At 39.3% G+C, this 21,475-nt stretch overlaps 1 protein-coding gene across 1 annotated transcript in view; it reads right to left on the bottom strand.

The window, feature by feature from the left end:
- Positions 1-21,475, bottom strand: part of RELN (reelin) — a 287,703-nt gene that overhangs the window by 97,749 nt on the left and 168,479 nt on the right. The window contains exons 11-16 of the mRNA XM_082777470.1: positions 14,247-14,392; positions 9,412-9,563; positions 5,434-5,546; positions 3,531-3,739; positions 1,275-1,403; positions 10-119 (exon numbers count right to left, since the gene is read on the bottom strand). Of these exons, the coding sequence (XP_082633596.1) occupies positions 10-119; positions 1,275-1,403; positions 3,531-3,739; positions 5,434-5,546; positions 9,412-9,563; positions 14,247-14,392 (859 nt within the window). The remainder of the gene's footprint in view (positions 1-9; positions 120-1,274; positions 1,404-3,530; positions 3,740-5,433; positions 5,547-9,411; positions 9,564-14,246; positions 14,393-21,475) is intronic.

The raw sequence follows: 21,475 nt of genomic DNA, 5'->3' as shown, positions 1-21,475 counted from the left end.
AATACTGACTATTATCAATTGCCCACATATTTCCAAGGATTGGTCCTGTTTGCCTCCACCGAATCCTCGTGTCACTTGTTAATGCTGCATTGGGAAGGGGAATAGTTATTCGGTTCCACCTGAAATACATATAACACAAATTCTGTTTTACATCAATACTCATTAAGTGACTGAAAGCATTTGCTTGCACTGCAAGCTTGGTGAGAATTTTTTATACTAAAATTTGCTCAATAGACCGATTAAGAGACTGCAGCTTTAGAAAGTATAAATGAAAAAAAGCAACAAAGCATGGCCTATGATATTTTCATACAATATATGAATGTTAATTATTACATTATAAAACCCAGCATTTTTTCCCCCTGAATGAATACCTGAAGCCAACAAAGATCTTAACCTATTTCATCATAGCAGCTTCTCCATCCCAATGAACACCTCCTAAATTGCACCCTGCATTAAACCTTTCAGTGCAACTGAACTCTGTTGGGTGGAAACCCCTGGGGATGAGAAGTGGGGCATGGAAGATCTGGCCTACTGTCTCTCTGGAGCATCACTCTCATATCATCCACAGGTACTGCACCTGCTAAACACACCAGGGATAATGGCTCCTATGAAAATGGTAGAGAAATGGGGGGTCACCAGACCATGCCAATGTTTGAGCTACACGTTCTTCTCATGGTCATATGTGTTGCTCTGAAGTGTCTGTGGAGGTTGGGATGCAGAGGGATGTACAGCCATGGGATGACAAGTTCATTTCACAGCCAGAACAGCCCTGAAGACACTTAATAATGAGAAGGGCTGGTATAAGAAAGTGATTCTAACAACACCTCCACCTGCTGAAGTGCAGAGGATGCAACTTCATTGTAACCCAGCATAAGGATTCCAAGTGAGTAAAGGTGTCTGAGGATATAAATATGGCTTTGACTGATGGTTCCTCTGACTAAAAAGAAAAACTTTTGTGGCTTTGACAGGATATAACTTTTCTTTTACTAGCATGCTGTCCCCACTTTTTTTTTTTTTTTTTTTTTTTTTTTTTTTTTTTTAATTTACCTATGGCATCAGAAAAAAATAATATTATATGACAGAGGCAGCCTCATATTTTTCAAATTTCATTACTGGGCAGCCAGGGAGACCAGAACACTCCTTCCATGCTGTGCTCAGCTAGTCAAAAATGAAAGATGACATGGGGTGGTGTGCTTTGCTGCTTTATTCTGTCTCCCATAATTCATATCCATCTCTAATCTCACATCTCAGTTAGGTGTGCAGAGAACACTCACCCACTGTAGTTTTCGGAGGCATAGACAGTGCTGTGGGGTAGATGAGGCCCAGCACAGATCTCAGGCAAACACTCGGTGTGGAGCAGGGCCCAGGAGCGGCCGTGGTTGGTGGAAAATTCCAAGCTGACGCTGATAACATGGTGAGGGAAAGGAAGGAGAAAGGCATGGTGAGCCTATGTGGCAGAGAAAGGCAAGTGGAAGTACCACCACAGAGAAACCCCCAGATTCCTGACAACTGATGCTGAGACATGCAATGATTTTGAGTATACTTTTAATAAGAAAAATCCTGAAAATGCAAAGGTGAAACAAATCTGAATGAAAAAAAAAAACACCATCCAGCTAGTGTTTTTATGCTGTGTTAAAATGACCTGATGTTACTCTTGTATCTCAGCTAGAACCATACTGAGTGTGGTTTCAAAAATAATGAGAAAACTTGGATTCATCAGAGCCAGACAGCATCGTGTGAGCACAGGACTCTAATAATTGCCAGCTGCTGGAGGTGGTAAAAGAGCACCAGTTGCTCATGCATTGGCTGTCTCTTCACCTCCATTGCTGACAAATATTAAAATACCCTTTAATCCTTCCAGGAGTCACCTGCCTCCTTCCCCCATCGTGCCCAGATGGAGATCAGAAATGCAGTATGGAATAGGGAAATAGCCAGGTCCTGCCCAGAACTGTGAAGGGTGGAGGGGACCTGTGGAAGACACCCTTCAGAAAGCCCTATGGCAGGCAGAGTCCCAGGGGCTGCAGGAGTCTCCGTGCTGCCCAGCCATATTCTAGCTATTATTACTAAAATTGTTCCCTCCCTGTTCCACTGCATATTTAACAAAACAGTGTTTACATTCTAGGAGTGTAAGGAAATCTTTACCTATCTTACATTCTGAAGACCTTGCAAGGGTAATGTAAAAAGTGCTTGATTTATTAAGGATTTAGTATTCTACTGAGATACTCTTGTAATTTCCACTATATAATTAGCTTGTAATATTCTGTTTTATTTTAAGTAATATCAATGGAACATTATAAAAGTCATAATTCATCACCTCAGTACTAAATTGTTGGATTATAACTTTTCCTTTTCATTATAATTTGCTGACAATATTACTTTATATAGGTGTACCATCACTTCGATATCAAAAGTATGTATTAAAATGGTTTACAGAGGTTTTGACTTGTTCATTTTTGGTTTAACCGTACTTATACCTTGGAGGGTCAAATTTACTGAATATATGCTGAACAAGTCTGTCATGTTTGCAGCATTGAAGGCATCATGAATAATGCTGTAGACCAGGAGGAGGGAAATGCTGCTGTATTTGGGAAATACAAATAGTGTTTATGGAGACCTAGTGCTTCTTTTGTTTTGAAGAACACTTCTACTTCAGAAATAGTTTATGTGAATGAAGAAAATTAATCTTTCAAAATACATACTAATCCCCGTTAGATAACAAAATGTTTAAGATGGATACTTCATAAAGCATGTTTACAAGCCAGGAGTGTTTACGTGCAAAATTTTCACATTCTGTGTAGAATGTTGTCTTCCCTTCCTATCAAATATGCGTGATGCCTTGACTTTTGCTGCTCCTTAAATTCTGCTGCCCTGCATGGCTACTAGGACTGTAAGAAATAGTGCAGCTCTTTCAGACGGAAAAAGATGCCATGGGCTATGGATGTGAAAGCAGTTGCAGTCACCTACTTTAAACTCTTGGCTCTTACTCTGGAAAAAAAAAAAAAAAGAAGTAACTTAAACCTCAACAAATATTAGGATAAAGTCTCACATGTACAGAGAGATAAAAGGACTGTGAAGGAATATAAAATACAGAGCAGCAAATTACTTCCTTCTTCCTCTTTCCCTCCCCCTTAACTTTGTGGGGAAAAAAATCACATAGAATGTCCCAATGAAGTGAAGCCACCAAAGAGTTCTGTGGTCATTCTGTAGTCAGTGAGGTCCTCACACTGATGATGTTCAAGATGAGGGCTATTTGTCACCCTGTCAGCATGTACAAGAATTACATGCTTGTGGCATGAATAATCTCTGAGAGGTCATGAGAGGACTTTTCTGCCACTTCCTTTAACGCCTTCCCTCTTATACATATCATTATCCCTTATATTTAGAGATAAATCTCATTGCCATTAGAAACTGAAGCAAATAGTTTGAAATCATAAGCATATTTCAGAATTGACTAAGCAAAGTATATAGATGCTATGACACAAAATGTTCTGGGAAACTGATAATTGAAAGAGAAATTTTGCCTGTTGTACCTGTTACCGGGCTGATAAGTTCCACAACCCAAATTGATGGAAAACTGGATCATGTGAGTCACCGTGGAAGGGAGCACTGGAAGGACATGGAAGTAATCCACAGCCCAGACATTCCTGTTGTGGCCTTGGTGACTCTTTTGTTTCAGGCAAAACTTGGTTGCAGGAGTCTGCAGGTCCGGACTAATGACAACAGAAACCAAGGATGGAACCTTTAAAAGAAATTAAATCAGGCTTAAATAAAACAAGTAATATTAAAAAAGGTTATATGGAAATTATTTTTTAAATTAAGAAAGCAGCTTCAAATGTGCTGAGCAAAACATGTGCATTGCTTGTTAACTTTTGTCTTAGCCCCCTTTTTCCACAGAAGACCCCAAATAAGAGCTATTTTATACTATATGCCTAGCTATTAGTACTCTGGGTACCAGTCCTGCTTATCACCTTAGTGGGATCAGTTTATTTGGTTGTAAAGACACTGTAGAAAAGACACTGTATCTTCTGTGTTCTGAAAAATATGTTTGTTTTATCAGTGCTCAGCTGGAAGATGAATCTCACCCTGCAGTCTTTCATCCTACAAAGAAATGCAGTGTAACTTCAGGTCGAGTCTGAATATGTGAGAAGGGAGTAAGAGTATGAGTTCACAGGCTAGTAGGGAGGATGTTATGTTGTTGAAATAAATGAAAACACTACTTTATGAACTCTAGCCTTTGTCCAAAAGCTACGTAATTGGAACCGTATTATGTCAAAAGAGGATGTCAGCTTGAAAACTGCTCATTTTAAAAAAAGCTCCACAATGAATTCAGTATAATTTCAGATCCTGTTGCTCCCTGAATTCCCCATTTAATTTTTTATTATTTTACAATTACAGTTTCCTTAGTTTTGAAAAAGTTCTACCCTGTGTTTCGCACAGAACCAGGAGAGGAGGGAAACGACGTACAATGAAACAATGCAAGTGATTCAACCGAATTCAGGCCAAACCCTAATGTAACTATAAACATTTATTTTCTGAATGCTAGAATTACAAAGAAAATGCACACAGACCTCTGGTTGAAATCAGATGCATCTTTACCACCAAGTTTCCTACAGAGTGCATAAAATATACTCAGTTTGAATCTGCAACATATGCACCTGTGTACATATCCCATGCATTTTTGTATATTGATTTCTGTTATCTGTTTTTTTTTTTTTTTTTTTTTTTTTATAACACCACACTAAGGGTCCGTCAGAGCTGAATTATTCAGAGTAGACATGGCCTTAGTCTCTCCTTGCCCTAGACAGGAAGGAACCAGACAGTGAGCTCAAGTCTTTACTGCCCGGTCTGAGGGTGGTGGTGGGGAGGTGAATACGGTGTGAAGGAGGCAGCAATAACAGCAGAAGGGAAGCTGCTTGTGAATGTCTGTACTTCTACAGACCCTCTAAAGGGCAAACAGCTGTATTAAAATGAAAAGAAAATGTATAAAATATGTAATTTCCTGGAAAAGATATTCAGGAAAAGACATCCAGACATTTCTTAGTCACTCTCCTCCCAGCCACTGACCTAACACTCTCAGAAGGAAACTCCTGAATACCGCACTGTGGCTGGCAGGAGCTTGAATAGAGAGGAGGGTAATTATTTGTGAGATCATGTAATCACCAAAGTTTTCAGCTGATGGCTGAGTGTGGGCCTGTTGCCAATTTGCCTGTTGTCCAAGTCAATGCCACTGTACTGCTCAGGGGTGGAGTTGTCAGCAGTAACCACAGAGCTGTGTTGCAAAGGCACCCTTTCACTGCAAGAGCTGTCTATGATTTATGTACTTGGGAAGGTCATGTTTGTTCCCTTGCAATTCAACATACAACATTGCTATGATGGCTTAGGAATACATTGATCTATCCATCCCATCCACCTACTTTGTTTAAGACAATTTACCTTGTAAGCAGCATAGGTCAGGGTATCAAGAGCTATGTGTTCCCTCCTGCCTTCAATCTTGGCATAAAGCATGACATCATTTTCATGGGATTCTCCAGAATCACAAGTTCCCCCTATATAACACACGTTTGAGAGAGAAAAAAAAAAAAAATTGAAGCTGTTTTTAATGGAAAGTGAGATATTACACAGCCATAATTACAAAAATAATTACAACCAGATGTTATTTAACTTAAGATATGAAACAAAAGAACGCAAGCCCCAAGGACATACTGTATAAGAACTATTTGATCAGATAGATACACCATGCTAGAGATCAAGGGGTTGACAATAATGAAAACCTCAAGTAACTCTCTTAATCAGCTTATCGAAACAATTTAAACAGAAAACACTGTGCCCAAAGCAATACTTCTATCTGGATGTTTTTAATCCTGTTTACAGGATCATCTTCATCGATGATCTGGACGAGGGCATCGAGTGCACCCTCAGTAAGTTCGCAGATGACACCAAGTTAGGTGCGTGTGTCGATCTGCTTGAGGGTAGGAAAGCTCTGCAGGAGGATCTGGATAGGCTGGACCGATGGGCTGAGGTCAACTGCATGAAGTTTAACAAGGCCAAGTGCCGGGTCCTGCACCTGGGGTGCAATAACCCCAAGCAGAGCTACAGGCTGGGAGAGGAATGGTTGGAAAGCTGCCAGGCAGAGAAGGACCTGGGAGTGATGGTGGACAGTCGGCTGAATATGAGCCAGCAGTGTGCTCAGGTGGCCAAGAAGGCCAACGGCATCCTGGCTTGTATCAGAAACAGCGTGACCAGCAGGGCTAGGGAGGTGATCGTCCCCCTGTACTCAGCTCTGGTGAGGCCGCACCTCGAGTACTGTGTTCAGTTTTGGGCCCCTCGCTACAAGAAGGACATCGAGGTGCTTGAGCGGGTGCAGAGAAGGGCGACGAAGCTGGTGAGGGGCCTGGAGAACAAGTCCTACGAGGAGCGGCTGAGGGAGCTGGGCTTGTTCAGCCTGGAGAAGAGGAGGCTCAGGGGCGACCTTATCGCTCTTTTTAGGTACCTCAAGGGAGGCTGTAGCGAGGTGGGGGTTGGCCTGTTCTCCCACGTGCCTGGTGACAGGACGAGGGGGAATGGGTTTAAGTTGAGCCAGGGGAGTTTTAGGCTAGATGTTAGGAAGAACTTCTTCACTGAAAGGGTTGTGAGGCATTGGAACAGGCTGCCCAGGGAAGTGGTGGAGTCACCATCCTTGGAAGTCTTCAAAAGACGTTTAGATGTAGAGCTTAGGGATATGGTTTAGTGGAGGGCTGTTAGCGTTAGGTTGGAGGTTGGACTCGATGACCTTGAGGTCTCTTCCAACCTAGAAAATTCTGTGATTCTGTGATTCTGTGACATGGAAAAGCTCTGCTTTTTGAGTTCTTGTCTGTTAGGACTAGATCAGTAACCTGGTATCTAGTATTCACACTCTGTGCAGCCACACATTGCATATGAGGACCTCAAATACCTCTCAGCTGATAGTTTGGCAGCTGAGAATGTGTCTTATCAGGAGGGGAGGAAGACTGCTGTGTGTCTTATCTGCCTCTTCTTCTATTGTCTACACCATATCCTAAAAAGGATGAATGGAATCTACCGTATCAAACAAAATTTTGCCATCTCTTAGGAATGAGGCAAGATTTAAGATATCTTCATATTAGTAGAACCCAAAACACTTAATAACCTTCTCTGGAAGAGAGGGTGTATTGGCAAGATTGAGCATTAAGTACTACATTATCGTTAGAGGATGGACATCATCACGCTAGTTTGGTGTTCTGAAAAAAAAAGTTTTTAAAACAGAATATCTGTAACTGAAACAGGAAACCTGTTGTTTCCCTGTACACTGGATTTAGTGCAGGTATTAAAAAAAAAAAAGGCAGCAAAAAAAAACAGGATGAGGAAGGTTTTTGAACTATCTGTAAAGTAGGAAGGTTACATATATGAAACACTTTCTCTGTTTTTTTCACTACAGATGGCTAACTCCTGGAATTGAATAGGCAAAACAGTCTAGAAAGCTAGATAAAATGTGCATTTCTTATGTGTGTTATACTGCAATAAGGAACATCCATGTGTCCATTCAAATTCTCTGCTTGCCTGAATATTTAAACTGTAATTTACTTAATCTACAAAACCACACGGAACACATTTTCAAATGATATTCCACTATCCTCTGTGCCTGCATGTGCCGACAACTTCTCCCCTAAGTTCAGAAGGTTGAGCAAATTTCTTTCCTGTTTCTCTTGCAGGTGTTGCAATGCTTGGAAGAACTGGAAAAAAAGCATCCTCTTTTTCCTGTGCTTTATTGGTAATTCATGTAACAGAGGAGAGGTATGACAATTTAGGACGACAACACGAAGCCTTCCACTCATTAAATACAGGGTGTTTTCTTTTGTTGATTCAGAAGTTTGCTTGTGGAGGTCACAAGTTTAGTCTCTGCTTCCTCCTTTATTATTCTATTATTCTCTACCTTTATACAAAAATCGTCACCTCCTCTAAACATGGTGTTGAGAGAATAACATAATGCAATTTCCTTTATGTGCAAAATAAGAGTTGTGGAAAAACACTGTAAGGTACTGAATGATAGCCACAGTGTCCACAGGAGTTTTGACTTGTTACAACACTGAACTAATGCAGTTGCACTGACAAAAGCAGTGCGGAGGGGCAGTGATGGGACAGGCTTCTTTCTTCGCCCCAGTAAACCACTGAGGTTGTACTTTGTTCCGATAGGGAAGGTCCACAGATGATGCTATCAGCACATCAGTTCTTTCCACAAGGGATGCCTTCTCCAAGGCTCCAATGCTCAATGGCATTTTTTGTATACTAGAGATGAATCTCACCCTGGGTTAATACATTAGAAGAAAAAAAATGTTTATGAATATAGTGATGAACTTAGAACTTTTGAGCAGAAAATATGCTGTGTTCAGCCACGTAAGCCTGTCCCACTTCTGTGCTACTCTCACCTCATCCTCTGTTGACACGGATGGATTAACACCAGGGTCTACATAGACAAGAGTGAGGGAGGATATAAGCAGTAAGGGGAATTGAGTGAAATTAGAAGGTACAAGACTAGAACATCATTCTTCATGGGAAGAATTGTTAAACTATGGGTTTGCTGCAGGATCTTGTGGACACAACAGACAGGTTCTATTGAAACAGTACTGCTAAGGACCACATTAGGCACTGTGGAGGGTCCTGCCTGACCCACCTGCTACTCCAGCAGGCTGTGATTCTCCCACAAGTCCTGTATTATATCTGCCAGCACTATGCAGGTACTCTTGGACACCACCACCAACAGCCTGTATTTGTGTGATGAATCCTGCCTGAGGACTGACATAGGGTCAACCCACAACTATGTGTGCAGCAGGTGCTTAAGCTTCCTTTACATCAAAGGACATCCAACCTATGCAGTCAAGAGGGTCCAGAGAATTGCTCAGCTGGTCTAGAATGTCGCATGGTGAACTGAATGAATGTTTCCAACAACTCTACTGACTACATCTCAGTAGATGTGACACTGACCTTTTACAGAGGCACCTTCATGTAACTTCTATATTAAACAGTTCTAATCTGGAGCTAAATGTTTATATGAGCCAAAAATAGCTGGGTAAACCCATGGAAGCAAAGTCCACCATGGGCTACTAAACTTAGAATGTCCTGTCAGGCTAAGAAAGGTTTTCACCTGCAAGTTTGTGACAGCTGTGAGAATATTTTTGGGAGGGCTATTTGTGAGCCCACTATGGTTTCACACCCATGCAGGTGTCTAGAAGGGCAGACTTCCAGTCTGACCAAGATTTGTCTGTCTTACATCTTTGTGGGTACCACAGTCATGAATCAAAGCTAACCAGTTGCAAAGAGTTTTTAAAATATTTATTATGCATATTGTGCAATTTAAATCTCACATGCCCCCCCCCCCCCCCCCCCCCCCCCGTTTTATTATATTGAGCACATACTTACCCATACTGAAATAAAATCTTAAGTTTCCATAACCTGTAGTGTCAATATATGGAGTGCATATTTTTCTTTCTCCATCTCTGAGAAATACCATAGCTGAGCCAGACTCCAGTGTCCCACATTCGGTACCGATGACAGCACCAAATACGTCCCACCTGGAGAAGTCAACAGTGGCAAGAGAATGTGCAGCAGCATGTTACTGAGCAACTCACACAAAACATGTTCTAAGAGTTAATTTTTACATGCAAAAATAGCTGCTTCTACTGTCACAGAGTACAATAAAATGTTTTTTTCAAATGTGATTCCTACAAATTTACTTATATATTCAATATTAGTTTCTAAATTCAGCCTAAAATAAAAGTAATGTACCTTTTAAAAATAAATAAATTGGTAGAAAAGTACAAAGACTTAAAAAAATGAAGCTTTGGCTTCTATTACCAAATATTTACTGTTGTATTATTCATTATTTTTCTGTCATGAAAATGTTTAAAATACAACTGCCTTCTGTTTCATATTGTGTAATAAAAGGTTTATAGATTAACCAAACTTGAAAAGGCATGTCTCCCATATTTGCTATGCAGTCATTAGATATGTACATAATAGCTGAAAATGCTCTCTTTTCATCTTTTTGAGCATTTAGGGTAACAGTTTTTAACAAACACATGAATAGAGTATGAAGAAAATACCGCTATGTTTCTAGTATGTGATGATATGAACTTTCTCAGTTTTTCTGTACAACATTTTCTCTTATTTTTTATTCAGTGATAATTAAAAGAGCTGTTGCAGAAATTTTCAATTAAATATTTTTCTTGAAAATATGTTTTCATCATGAAACCCTTGGTTTCTTTAAAACCTGATTAAAATATTTTGAAAGATTAGAATCTGGAAAATTTGTACATTATTTCTGTTTGATACATAATTATTGATGTCGAAGTTTTAATTCGTAATGAAATATTTTAAATTTATAAGCCTGATAAAGCAATGAAAATACTTAGAATTGTTACATCTTGATAATCCAGTCATTTAACTGGCCAGTGTGATTCAGGATGAATGAGAAAAATTTAAGATCTGAAATCTTTGAGGGATGGCAAAGCCATCCCCTGCCCACTTCTAGCAGAAAAAATCTCTAGCACCAATGTGAAGTATGAAAGCTTCAAAAATTGTAATTACAACAGTTTAGCAGTCTGTTTATCAGCTTAACCATTCAAACTATTTCAAAATGTATTTTTAAGATCTTCTTAAAAGCTGCCGGCTTTCTTGTTGACCTAAGCTGTGACAGACCAACACTATGTCTGTCTGAAAATCCTGCTTTAAAACTGTCAGTCATTTATACAGGAATTAGCAAGATTAGCGTCACTGAAGGGCGTTTATGATACAAATATAAACATGTTTGTGGAAGCAGAGTTTAACCTAACCCTAATTCTGAATGGAGAACTTCAGCTGAGCAGACATTTTAAAGGTAATGTGCAATATAATCAAAACACAGTTTTGAAAATGGGTCTCTTGGGATGAAGACAAATATTGAATTAAACAGTTGTGCCTACTTTAACTTACATGACAAAATCTCACAACGCTCCATTGATCTTTTGTATGCTCTATTTAGCTCAATTAAAACAGTCTCTTTCCCGACCCACAAAACAACTTGAGGTCATGAATGATGCAGATCATGGAGGTTTCCAGGGATCCTTTCCCTTTATGCAGCATTATAATGAAAACCAGAAAATTATACAACATAAAATAACTGGCACTTTAATAAAAATAAATGAAAGCAATGTCTGCAAAGATAAATGGAGAAGGTCTCTTGGTGACGGCGTGACAAAGATGTAGATGTTCTTGATTAAATATTACATTTGGATACATTTATCCCTCACATGAGTCTTGAGATTCTTCTTTACAAAACAAATGATGGGCTGATATATATACCTAAACAAGATTTACTGGACAAGAATGTCCCAAGCTGAAATACATCTGCCAGAGACACCAGAGGCATCCCTATCTTCAGATATGAAGATCTGTCCACTTTTAGGATCAGACCTTAATTTATGTGATTAAAGAGTAACAGAATGCCAGTGGGAAGATGCGTTGTACCAACAGCAACCTCTATCCATGTAGCCTACTGCCTTATGTAAGGTATTTAAAAAATGCTGATCAATGTCAATAACAACAATAAGCTCCTCAGCCCTGAGAGTTGAGTTCCTTCAGATGCCTCATCTCAGAGTGATTTGGCACAGAGGAAGGTGGTGGTGATCCATACATGAGCTTCTTTTTGCTCTCTCATGTGAGTGATGCTTTTGCCTGTTCTTTGAGAGCTGCCAGCTTCCAGCTGACTTTAAAACAGGGAGTCTGAGAACATCTCGCAGGTTCTCTCATGTATAAAGCATTGAAAATCTCCACTGCACTCCTCTGCAGCGCTGTTCTCAGAAAATTTTGACAGCAAAGAAAATAGTGGCCAGAAACACAGGGGAAATATTTGAAATTAAAGTGTGATGTGGAGCCTAATTCTCATTCTGAAAACTGATGGTGATAAATAGCCAGAGATCCAAGGACTCTCACTGACACGCTGGGTTGTGGTTGTGCCCTGTCACTGCTGGGAATGGGTCTTTCCTTGGTACAACTCGGGCCATTTATTGGATGACCATCACCCAAAAACATCTCTGCTCATGCAAGTGAGCATGTAATTCTCGAGTATGAGATATGCCATAGAAATCACTGAGGAATTTTGATCAGATGTTGATCAGCTCTAACAAAAGTCTTTGTAAAGATGTGGTAGTTTCAAGGAAATGTCCTTGGATCCCAGGAGGAGTTTTTGATCAAAGAGGTGAGAGGCTGGATTCCCAGCCTGGATGTCCAAGACTGATGTTCAGCATCTGCTCTAGCCCATTATTGGAAGTCGGTTCTGGAATATTTTATGTCCCAGCAAACTACTCTTATCCCTACCCTATTTTCCTTTAGTTTTGAACAACACCTTGAAAAGCCTATTTTCTCTCCAGTACATAAATACACAAGCAACCAAACCAAACAAAACAAAAAACAACCACAGCAAACTACCAAACTTCTACACCTTACAATTTTTCACTGAATAGAATTGTTATTTCCTGCTGAAGCCTGCTGTGGATAGTTGCACTCTGTAACTTGTACTTTATTGCCCTTCATAGCAAAACAATGTCTCAAACATTGTTCAAAAAATAATTCAAAAATATTTATCTAAGAAGGAATTAAGGAAGTGTATTCATTCAGTGTTTATTCACAGCTGCATGTAGTTTAGACGTCTGTTCTTATATCAACTGTTGATAAAAAGAAGGAAATTTCAAATACAAAATGGAATTTTAAAATAAGTAAATAAATAAATAAATAAATAAAGACAAAAGTTACAATGACTTGAGCAGGCTACTTATTGCCTTGGAAAACAAAGTTACCCCCTGCCAGGGCATGCTGCCACACGGCAGTGACTTTACATGCAGGGGTCCAAGAGCAGTGTTGGGTTCCTGTCACTGCATGCAGGGTAGGAGTGCAAAATATATCTGCCTGGCCCCTAGCTGAGATCAGTGGTAGCTGCAGCTGGAATGAGATGCTGTGTGAAACTGAAAATGTAGTATTTGGAGAAACCATTCATTTGATCACTAGGGTATAGTATAAATAATTGATTTCAGTATTTCTGCTCCCTGGAGAATTTCCTATTGTAAGTCATTTTTTATGGTTTAATAATTATCTAGGAAGGAAGTGCCTTGATTAGAACCACTGATGATGAGGGGTTTAACTAAGTGTCTAGTCCAGCAGAGCAGGACCTATAGACGAGGCAGATATCCCCAGGTATCCCTCTCACCCAGCTTTTTCAAGATGTAAAGAGACTGAGACAACATCTCTGACATATCCCACATGGTCACCTAACACACAACTCACACGTACACATTTTCTTTCTTTTGGGTGAAATAGGAATTTCTGAAATGACACGGCAACAACAGGGTTTACTACCCACTATGTCATGGGTTGGTTATTCAAACTGGGTAGGAGTTCATGACAAATATTTTTTTCTGAAGGCCCAAACAACCCAGGTGTTCACAGGCTGCATTAGCATGTATTTCTCAAAAGGTGCTCTTTAGTTTCAGCATAACATAGGCAGCATCTGAATCAGCTGCTAATGACCTGAAGTTCTTTGTAGGTTAAAATCAACATTCAGCAGAGACCCATAAATTAACAGTGTGTGTTCCTCATTGCCCTGGGGTTACACACACTAATGAAATTCTTTTTCTTAAAAACAAAAATTAAAACAAAAAAAAGATTTAAGACCACATTGACGTTGTTGGTTATTTTCTTTTTGTCAGAATTTATACACTGAAGCATATGAAATAATTGAATGTAAAGTCGCGTTTCTCTACCAGGACACTTTTGTTTTTGAAAAGCTCAGTTACGTTTTGGTAAAAGTGGTATGACTTCCACTTCTGCTGTCCTGCATGGGCCAAAGTGTGGCCCACAGCAGTGATTCAGAGGGAGGATGAGTTTCTTAAGGAACTTTGCTTGTTACAGATATGAGTTAGCAGCTCTCAGGTGTGATAGAATGAAAGAAACAGATTAACATCATGAGTTTATTTGAAATTGGTATATAATCTGCATGCACAACTTTCTTCATTAGAAACGTTGGTGACAGAATGGCCAAGACTGTTCCTCCTGAGCTTTCCTGACTTGTTTGTTCCCAACATCTACAACCACCTGTTATTTACAGTATCACTTTTTATTCTAGCTACAATTTTGCGAAAATAAACTGCAAAGATGAAATGCCATTCTCCATTTACTCAGTTTCCTAACTGCACACATGCTTCCAGTACTGCCCAGGCACTCACCCTTTTGGCTGGCTCTCAAACTCTTCTGCCCACTGCTCCTGTGCATCCTCTGTGGAGAGGTCCACGTCTCGGGTTGTGGCAAAATTAAACTCGCTGCCTTCTGTCCCATGGAAGTAGATGGAGTTTCCATCTGACTGGCAGCTGTGCTGTAGACAAAAGGAGCACACAGGAGGTGATGTTACATCAGGTGACAAGGGCAGCCGTCCTGCTCACATACCTCCACAGCTTGGAGCAAGCTGCTCATTATCTAATAACTCACCAATGCCTGAAATGAAATAGACATTAAAAAATCGACTGCCATCTTTTCTCTTTCTTGGCCTCCCCCAATGGTGATTGCATCCTAATCTTCCCAACAAATGCACTTCAGACCATTGAGAAACTATGTTTGTATAGAAAAGATATGTACTATACCTTTGGGTATTTATTTCTGTTTTAAAGCATTGCCATTATGTCTGCCTTGGACCACTAATCACAAGTGTGTGTACAAATAACTTTAGTAGCACTATTGCTATGGATGTTTTGTCAGCATAAGAGTTTCATGCTGTGAAACACATGTCAGACTTCATGCCTGAATTTTTGCCAGTGGAGGTGTTTGCAGGTGAAATTACTCTGCACTTCCATACAACAAACTTGAGCCTTGACATGTATGAGTGAAAAGGCTATTTGCTATAATTTAATGCAAATAGCATAGCAAATAACTTGGTAGGCAGATTGTTCTTGTAATACATAAATTGCAGGCTGCTGAGGCTTCCCCGAAACACAACACGTCTGCTTTTCATATTACATTTCTGCATATACCACCTCAGCAGCAAGAAATGAAGCCCCACATCTGCCCAAACTGCTCTGACCACCACAATGTTCCAGGTGCAGCCACCTGGGAGAAGCTGCCAGTGAAGAGCATGTTGGGGTGACAAGGCGGGAGGTGAGCAAGGTTGCTCATGGCTGTGGCCAGGCCCAGAGACAGCTATGGGGGTGGCAGGGCTGGGAACTGGAGGTGGAACCACCAAGATCACCCCCATACCAATGCAGAAAACACCAGTTTTCCAACCTCCTCCTTGGGTTCTTTCCTTTCAAATTGAAAACCATATAGAGCATTTAAACTGGTTATATTGTACATAGATTACAATACAGATTGTCTTTGATAGACTTTTGTCCTGCTGTACATCTGATAAAATGGTAAGAGTCTCCAAAATTGTGTGGCTGAAAGAGATACTTGGAAGCTGCTGAAGATCTACCTGGCCTTTACACAGAGATCCCAGTACTTTGTTGAGTTGTTCATATTAAAATAAATACTGATAAAAGTAATAATTAGCTCAAACACTTCTTTGGGACATCTTGGCCACATTTAAAGTGAAAGCTGAAATAAAAAGTGATTAATTAGAATAATTCTCCATTCTTGCCACATTTCGACATCTGAAAAAGAGATACAAGAATACCAAATTGCATTGACCTTTTCAGTATCATCTATGCAGTCTGCTCTTGTCTCTGAACCCTTTCAGAACTCGCCAAGGGAAAGTGTGATGATCACCTCATCTGCATTTAAAAAAGACTTGGTAGTGCCAAGTAATTTAATACTTAAATTTTTAACAAAAAGAAGGATGTGGCAAGAAATAAAAACCTTCCCAGTACAGCTTTGTCTATGTGATTGTAAGAGTGAAGTATGAAATAATACATTACGTCATAGCTTATACCTCTTCTTTCATTTTTCAATGTAAAAAAAAAATAAAAAATTAAAATTCTTTTGTTGATGATTTTCAGGTATAGCTGCCTATAACTTAGCAATTAAATTTATGTTTAGGAATGTAATATGTAACTTCATTTTCTGAGGTGTCTGCACCTTATTGGAAACAAAACTGTGTACTTGAAATCTGATTTTAGTATAGAGACTTTCTGGTCTTCACCTGTATGACAACAGCTCCGTGTTCATTAACTCTGACTAAAGAACACTTAAAGAAATAACATACTATAAAAATGTAAAGACTGTTTCATCTTCTAAAATAAACAAATTTCTCCTAAAGTGTTTTTCTTCTAAAAAAAGGTCAAAGCAATACTAAGATTCTGCAATATTGAGAAGTTATTCCAGAAATTATATAGATTTTGTCACAATTCTTCCTACTCTAAGTTCACACAATGCACCACAAATGCAGCTGCTGCCACCGAAAAGGCAGAATAATTTATTACACATAAAAATATTTTATAACTAGCAAAAATCAATTCAACAGTTTTATATTTTACCTCTGTTTGAAAAACTGTGTATGATGCAGTTATTTATACCTGACTGAGAAATGGCTTTTGTTCTCTGATTTTATACTTCATGTTCACAGGTAGCGCTAACATCATAATTCTAAGAATAATTTTCCTCCTTGGTTTTCAGAATATTCTTCATTTGCTGAACAGATATGAAATAGCCTTTATCTGTCAATCAATCTACCACCAAAATCCTATTATCCGCAGGCAGTCACGTAAATACACTAGAAATAAATATTCAGGCTAAAACTTCTGATAACTCAAATTTATATTTAACCCTTCATCTCTTAATAAACAAATAGACAAATAGATCCTATCAAGCTAGCTATTACAATTGCATACAAGCTTTGGGAAATCCTTTATAAGTCGTACTTATTTCTCAGGTGCAAAGTTACAGATAAGTGTATACTGGATAGTGTGGCAAGTCATTAGTAATCTCTTGCTGATGAAAGCCACCTATTAAAATACAAAAAACAGATACAGCAACAGATACAGTCCTGCTATCATTTCATGTATGTATGTCCTTCTGCTGCCTGACAGAATATTTACTGAAGTATGTCTGGTAGGGTTTCCATTTAGGTTGTCAAGATAAACAAATAGGCAGCTTGGCAAAAGGGCAAATATGTAATTATTTATACAGTGGTGTGATATCAACGTTTTATGAAAGATCAAAAGGATATGGAAACATCACTTATTTCATTAGTTCTATAATACTACCTTTATGTTTTATATGAAGCTACATGATATCTATGAATATGTATTTTATGCTTACTTTATGTGTTAATGAACCACACAACATATGGCTCAAATCAAACTCTGGTTATGTTAGCTTTGAATCTCATGTGAAACAGCTCTGCAGAAGAAAAGTTCAAACTGGGGTTTAACTGCTTTTATTATTCTACGTGTCTATGAAAAACAGTAATAGATACTTTCAAAGGGAGTAAAAAGATGCTCAAAACACAGGTATGGCTTTAAAAATTCTGAGATAGGGACATTTTCTTTTAGCCCCAGTACCACCATTTGGGACCCGAGAGACCTGCCTATGGGAGAAGCAGGAGCAGATCAGCCCCTCTGTGCTTGAGCTGGGGTTCCTCTGCTCGTGATTTCATCCTCTTCCACCTGTCAAATCTGCCTGACTTGTATAATCCCCCCTGCCTCCTCTTCACACTTAGCTTCTTGCTTTCATATTTTCTTTCCCATTTTCCAAGCACTTGCTCTCTGTTGCTTCTTTTACTGCTTTTTTTTTTTTTTTTTTTTCATCCAGTGGGTTGCAGAGGGGTGAACAACCTCAAAGAGCACTCTGCCAGATCTTTCAGGGGCAAAGGAAGGTCCATAAGAGTTGGTCCCTTACCCCCAACCACCTTGTCAGTCTTGTTCAACATCCAAGAGGCTGCTGACTGTGTTGGATTATTTTGTGGTTTTGCAACAGGGCTTGAACAGATTAGGGACTGAATCAAAACCATCAGACTCATTTTCTCTTGGGTTCAACCCAGGATTTGAATCCAAGCCTTTAGAAATGAAGAACTTAAGTACAATTTACATTCTGTGCTGCCTCTTTCCCAAATTAAAGACTTTACACTTGCAGTGGTAGTCTATAGGCTCTTCAGTTTGTAAGGACTGAATTTTACAGGTCTCTATTTTCTTGTCATTCTAAAGTGATAAAAAATCTGGAATGAACATTTACTTTCTTTTGAAACTAACAGGATTAAGTTCTTCTTAAACTGGAGACACTGCAGATCTGTTTATGCAGATGTAGAGTTTTCTCTCATGAGTTTAAGATTCAATTTGTTCTCTTTTTCATTTTTGTTTACATTTAAATGATTTTTAAGATAAGAACAAATTATGTTGCTGACTAAAACATTGTAACTAAAAAGGCCAAATGACAGCAACTTGTGGGATATTTTTCTCCTTGTTACCATGGAAGCATCAGTTGAAGGTCCAGTAGAACAGCAGAGTTTAATTTTGTATTTAATGGGGTATTACAAGCATGTGAAACATTTCATGTGTCCTTGCACACATTACAACACAAAGTTAACTAATTTGTGAGGAAAAATTAATTTAGAGAATAAACCCTTTGACAAATCTGATAACCTTCATTAAACAAAGTTTTCTCCCAAATCACCTACATAATAGAGCATAAAATACTTGCACACACCCGAACGTACATACTTCACAACATTTTCCTATTGTTTGCAACAGGAGCAGGACTGTAAGCCTGCCATAGGTAAACTGTTGTATTCCTAAATAAACAACAGCTGCCTGTTGCCAAATGGAAAGAAGCCAAGATCTGTTCAGGGATGGTGGTCATCCCAAAGGAAAAAAAAAAATCAGTTTAATTTAATCTGGCATTACCATTACTATTATTCACAAGCTGCAATTGTTAAGCTATTGCTTAGCATGAATAGGACAAAATGAAAATTGGCTGGATACATTCCCATAGCTCAGCATGATTGGATTTGCTTTCAATCTAATATTCACTTTGAATTTTTCTGTGTTTCTGAAGTTTGATTGCTGGATAGTTACAGTGTCACTGCTTCTTAACTGCTTTAGAGGCCCTGCAGTGGCTCATCCTCACCTACCTCTGCTGTCTCTCATATGCACTGTCCTATGGTTCACTTTTCCTTGACTGTTGTTACCTGCCCCTATACCTGCTGTTGAGATGACCAGACTTGCGTGCCCTTGTCTATTCTGCTCATTTCTCCTGGCAAATTCCCCACCAGGTTATTTTCTTCAGGCACTTTCCTCAACAAACCTTGCCACTGAAGACTGCACTGCTTACCAGGATAAGCACTCTCCCTTCTTGCACATTTTTTTTTAATTTCCCCATCTTCCCAGCCTCAGCTCATCTCTTCCTTTATAAATGGATGGTGATTTTTCCTGGGATGCAGGCTTTCTTCTTGTTTTGTGTCTGAAGAGGCAACAGTAGTATACTTCCTGCTCAGGGCTCCTCGCTGCTACAGTGATACCACTCCTACAAGAAATACTTTTTCCTGATGAAATTGATGTTTTTTCCCATACTAGGTTAACAGATTTCATTTAGGATTTGCTCTGCTGCAGGTAAATTGATCTATTAAATCAATCCCTTATACCACAGCAGTTTTATTATACAGTACCATGCTGTACCCCATGGGAAAGCAGTGTGGAGCAGCCATGCCTGAAAAAAAACACACATTTGCTTTCAGAATGGATTTTGCCATCAGTTTGCCTAGCAAATATTAGTCCAGATAGAGAAGGCATTCCACTAAAATGAAATAATCAAATTATCTATGAATATCTCCAGTCTGTGAATACAGTTCTTAGTCAACATTTCCATGAGAACCACCAAGTTGGATTAATTAAGGTGAACTTTCCATTGTATGGTATGAGTGCATTAGCTAGTAATTTGAAGATACAGATGGGAGACAGTGACACATGGTTTCAAGCCCAAACTTTGGGTCAAAATCTGAATTTCACACTCTTTATCCTACTCTGTACTCCTTACATATTACATCTTCTACCTTCAGCTTTCATTCTGTTTTGGTAGTTGCTCTCAGTTGCTTGCCTGTTGATCATCTGAGATACAGAAGGGTTTTAATTAGCACTGCTGAAAACTATTGGGTTTCTGACAGCAGAAGTAGGGAAATTGGATTTGGTGAAGCAGGTGCTTTCCAACTGGATCTATGTTTTCTTGAATAAATATAGACTAATTTTCAGTAGCATCTAAATGGTTTAAGGGACCTGAGTAAGATCTGGGATCCTACATCATGTTGGCATGTCTGATAAATCTCCATGTTTTTAAAGACTTGCATGAGAGCTCCACAGAAGTAGACATCTGCTGTGCTCGGTGTGACCTGTTGGCTGGAGGAGACCCCTGGAGATCTCCAGTTCACTCTGCCATGTGAATTAGCACAAGCAAATTTTGCAGGAGACATAGCTGGGAACACAGCCCTGAAGATTTTTAGAAACTCAAAAGACAAAGCTTGGGAATGTAACCAGAAGCACTGAAGTTCATCAAACCCAGCTTCTGTCACAGTTGTTCAAGTCAAACTTGTGAATCAAAAAATACCTCCTGGCTTTATGGTATGGAAGTTCTCTACTTGGAGAGCAGAACAGGGGGAAACTGAATGATACAACTGTGCCTTTCAGAGAAGCATCAACAGGAAACATCAGTGTGAAATTCCTTGCTGTAACAGATTTTTGGCTGAGGTACTGCATATAGTCTTCCATAGCTTTGTCCCCTTGTTCCCACGAAAATGTTGCTCACCTCTGTGCCTTCAAAGTACTTACAGCCATCTTTACCATCATTTAATTGGGCTTTTATCAGAGACAAACACTGATGCACCTCTTCATATTATCTCTCCTGGGCCTAATGGCCCCGATGATTCTTTCAGACAGCTGTAGCCTTACAATTTATTTTTTGGCGACATTTCTTGCATTGGAATGAATGTGTTGGGCATTTGGGCAGTGCCAGCTTGCAAAGGGCTGGTGGCAGATGGAAAGAAATCTGCCCAGTATGCCTTCACCTCTACACGAGCAGAGAGCCATCAATTTCCCCCATTAAGGAGTTGTCACGCAGCCCACCCAGCTGGAGGAGCATCTCCGATAGCCAGGCTGGTTGGCGAATGCTATTCAAATACAAAACACAGTTTAAAAGGAAACAAAAATATCGTTTGTCGGCAAATTGAAAATGCATGGCTTTGACCGCAGCCAACTTTTTAATGACTGTAATATTTTAAGTGATTATTTTTGCCACTTCAGATTGCTCCTCAGAGAGGAGAGGTTTTTTTAATTAAAATCTAGGCAATGCAAACAGATGAGATATGAGAAGCAGAGGAACAAGAAATAAGATGAAGAAAATTAATTAAAGCAGCATTGTCAATGGAGCCATAAATTAGATATTGTGTCTTTCTGGGAATGGGTCATGCAGGTTCTCAAGTTTTTAGATTTTGGCATGAGAGCAGGTACTGGGATAGATGAAGTCTTGATAAAATTATGCCCTGTAT

Source organism: Aythya marila, assembly GCF_965140915.1.
Source record: "Aythya marila genome assembly, chromosome: 1".
Classification (NCBI taxonomy): Eukaryota; Metazoa; Chordata; class Aves; order Anseriformes; family Anatidae; genus Aythya; species Aythya marila.
This window is presented reverse-complemented; position numbering and strand designations above follow the sequence as displayed.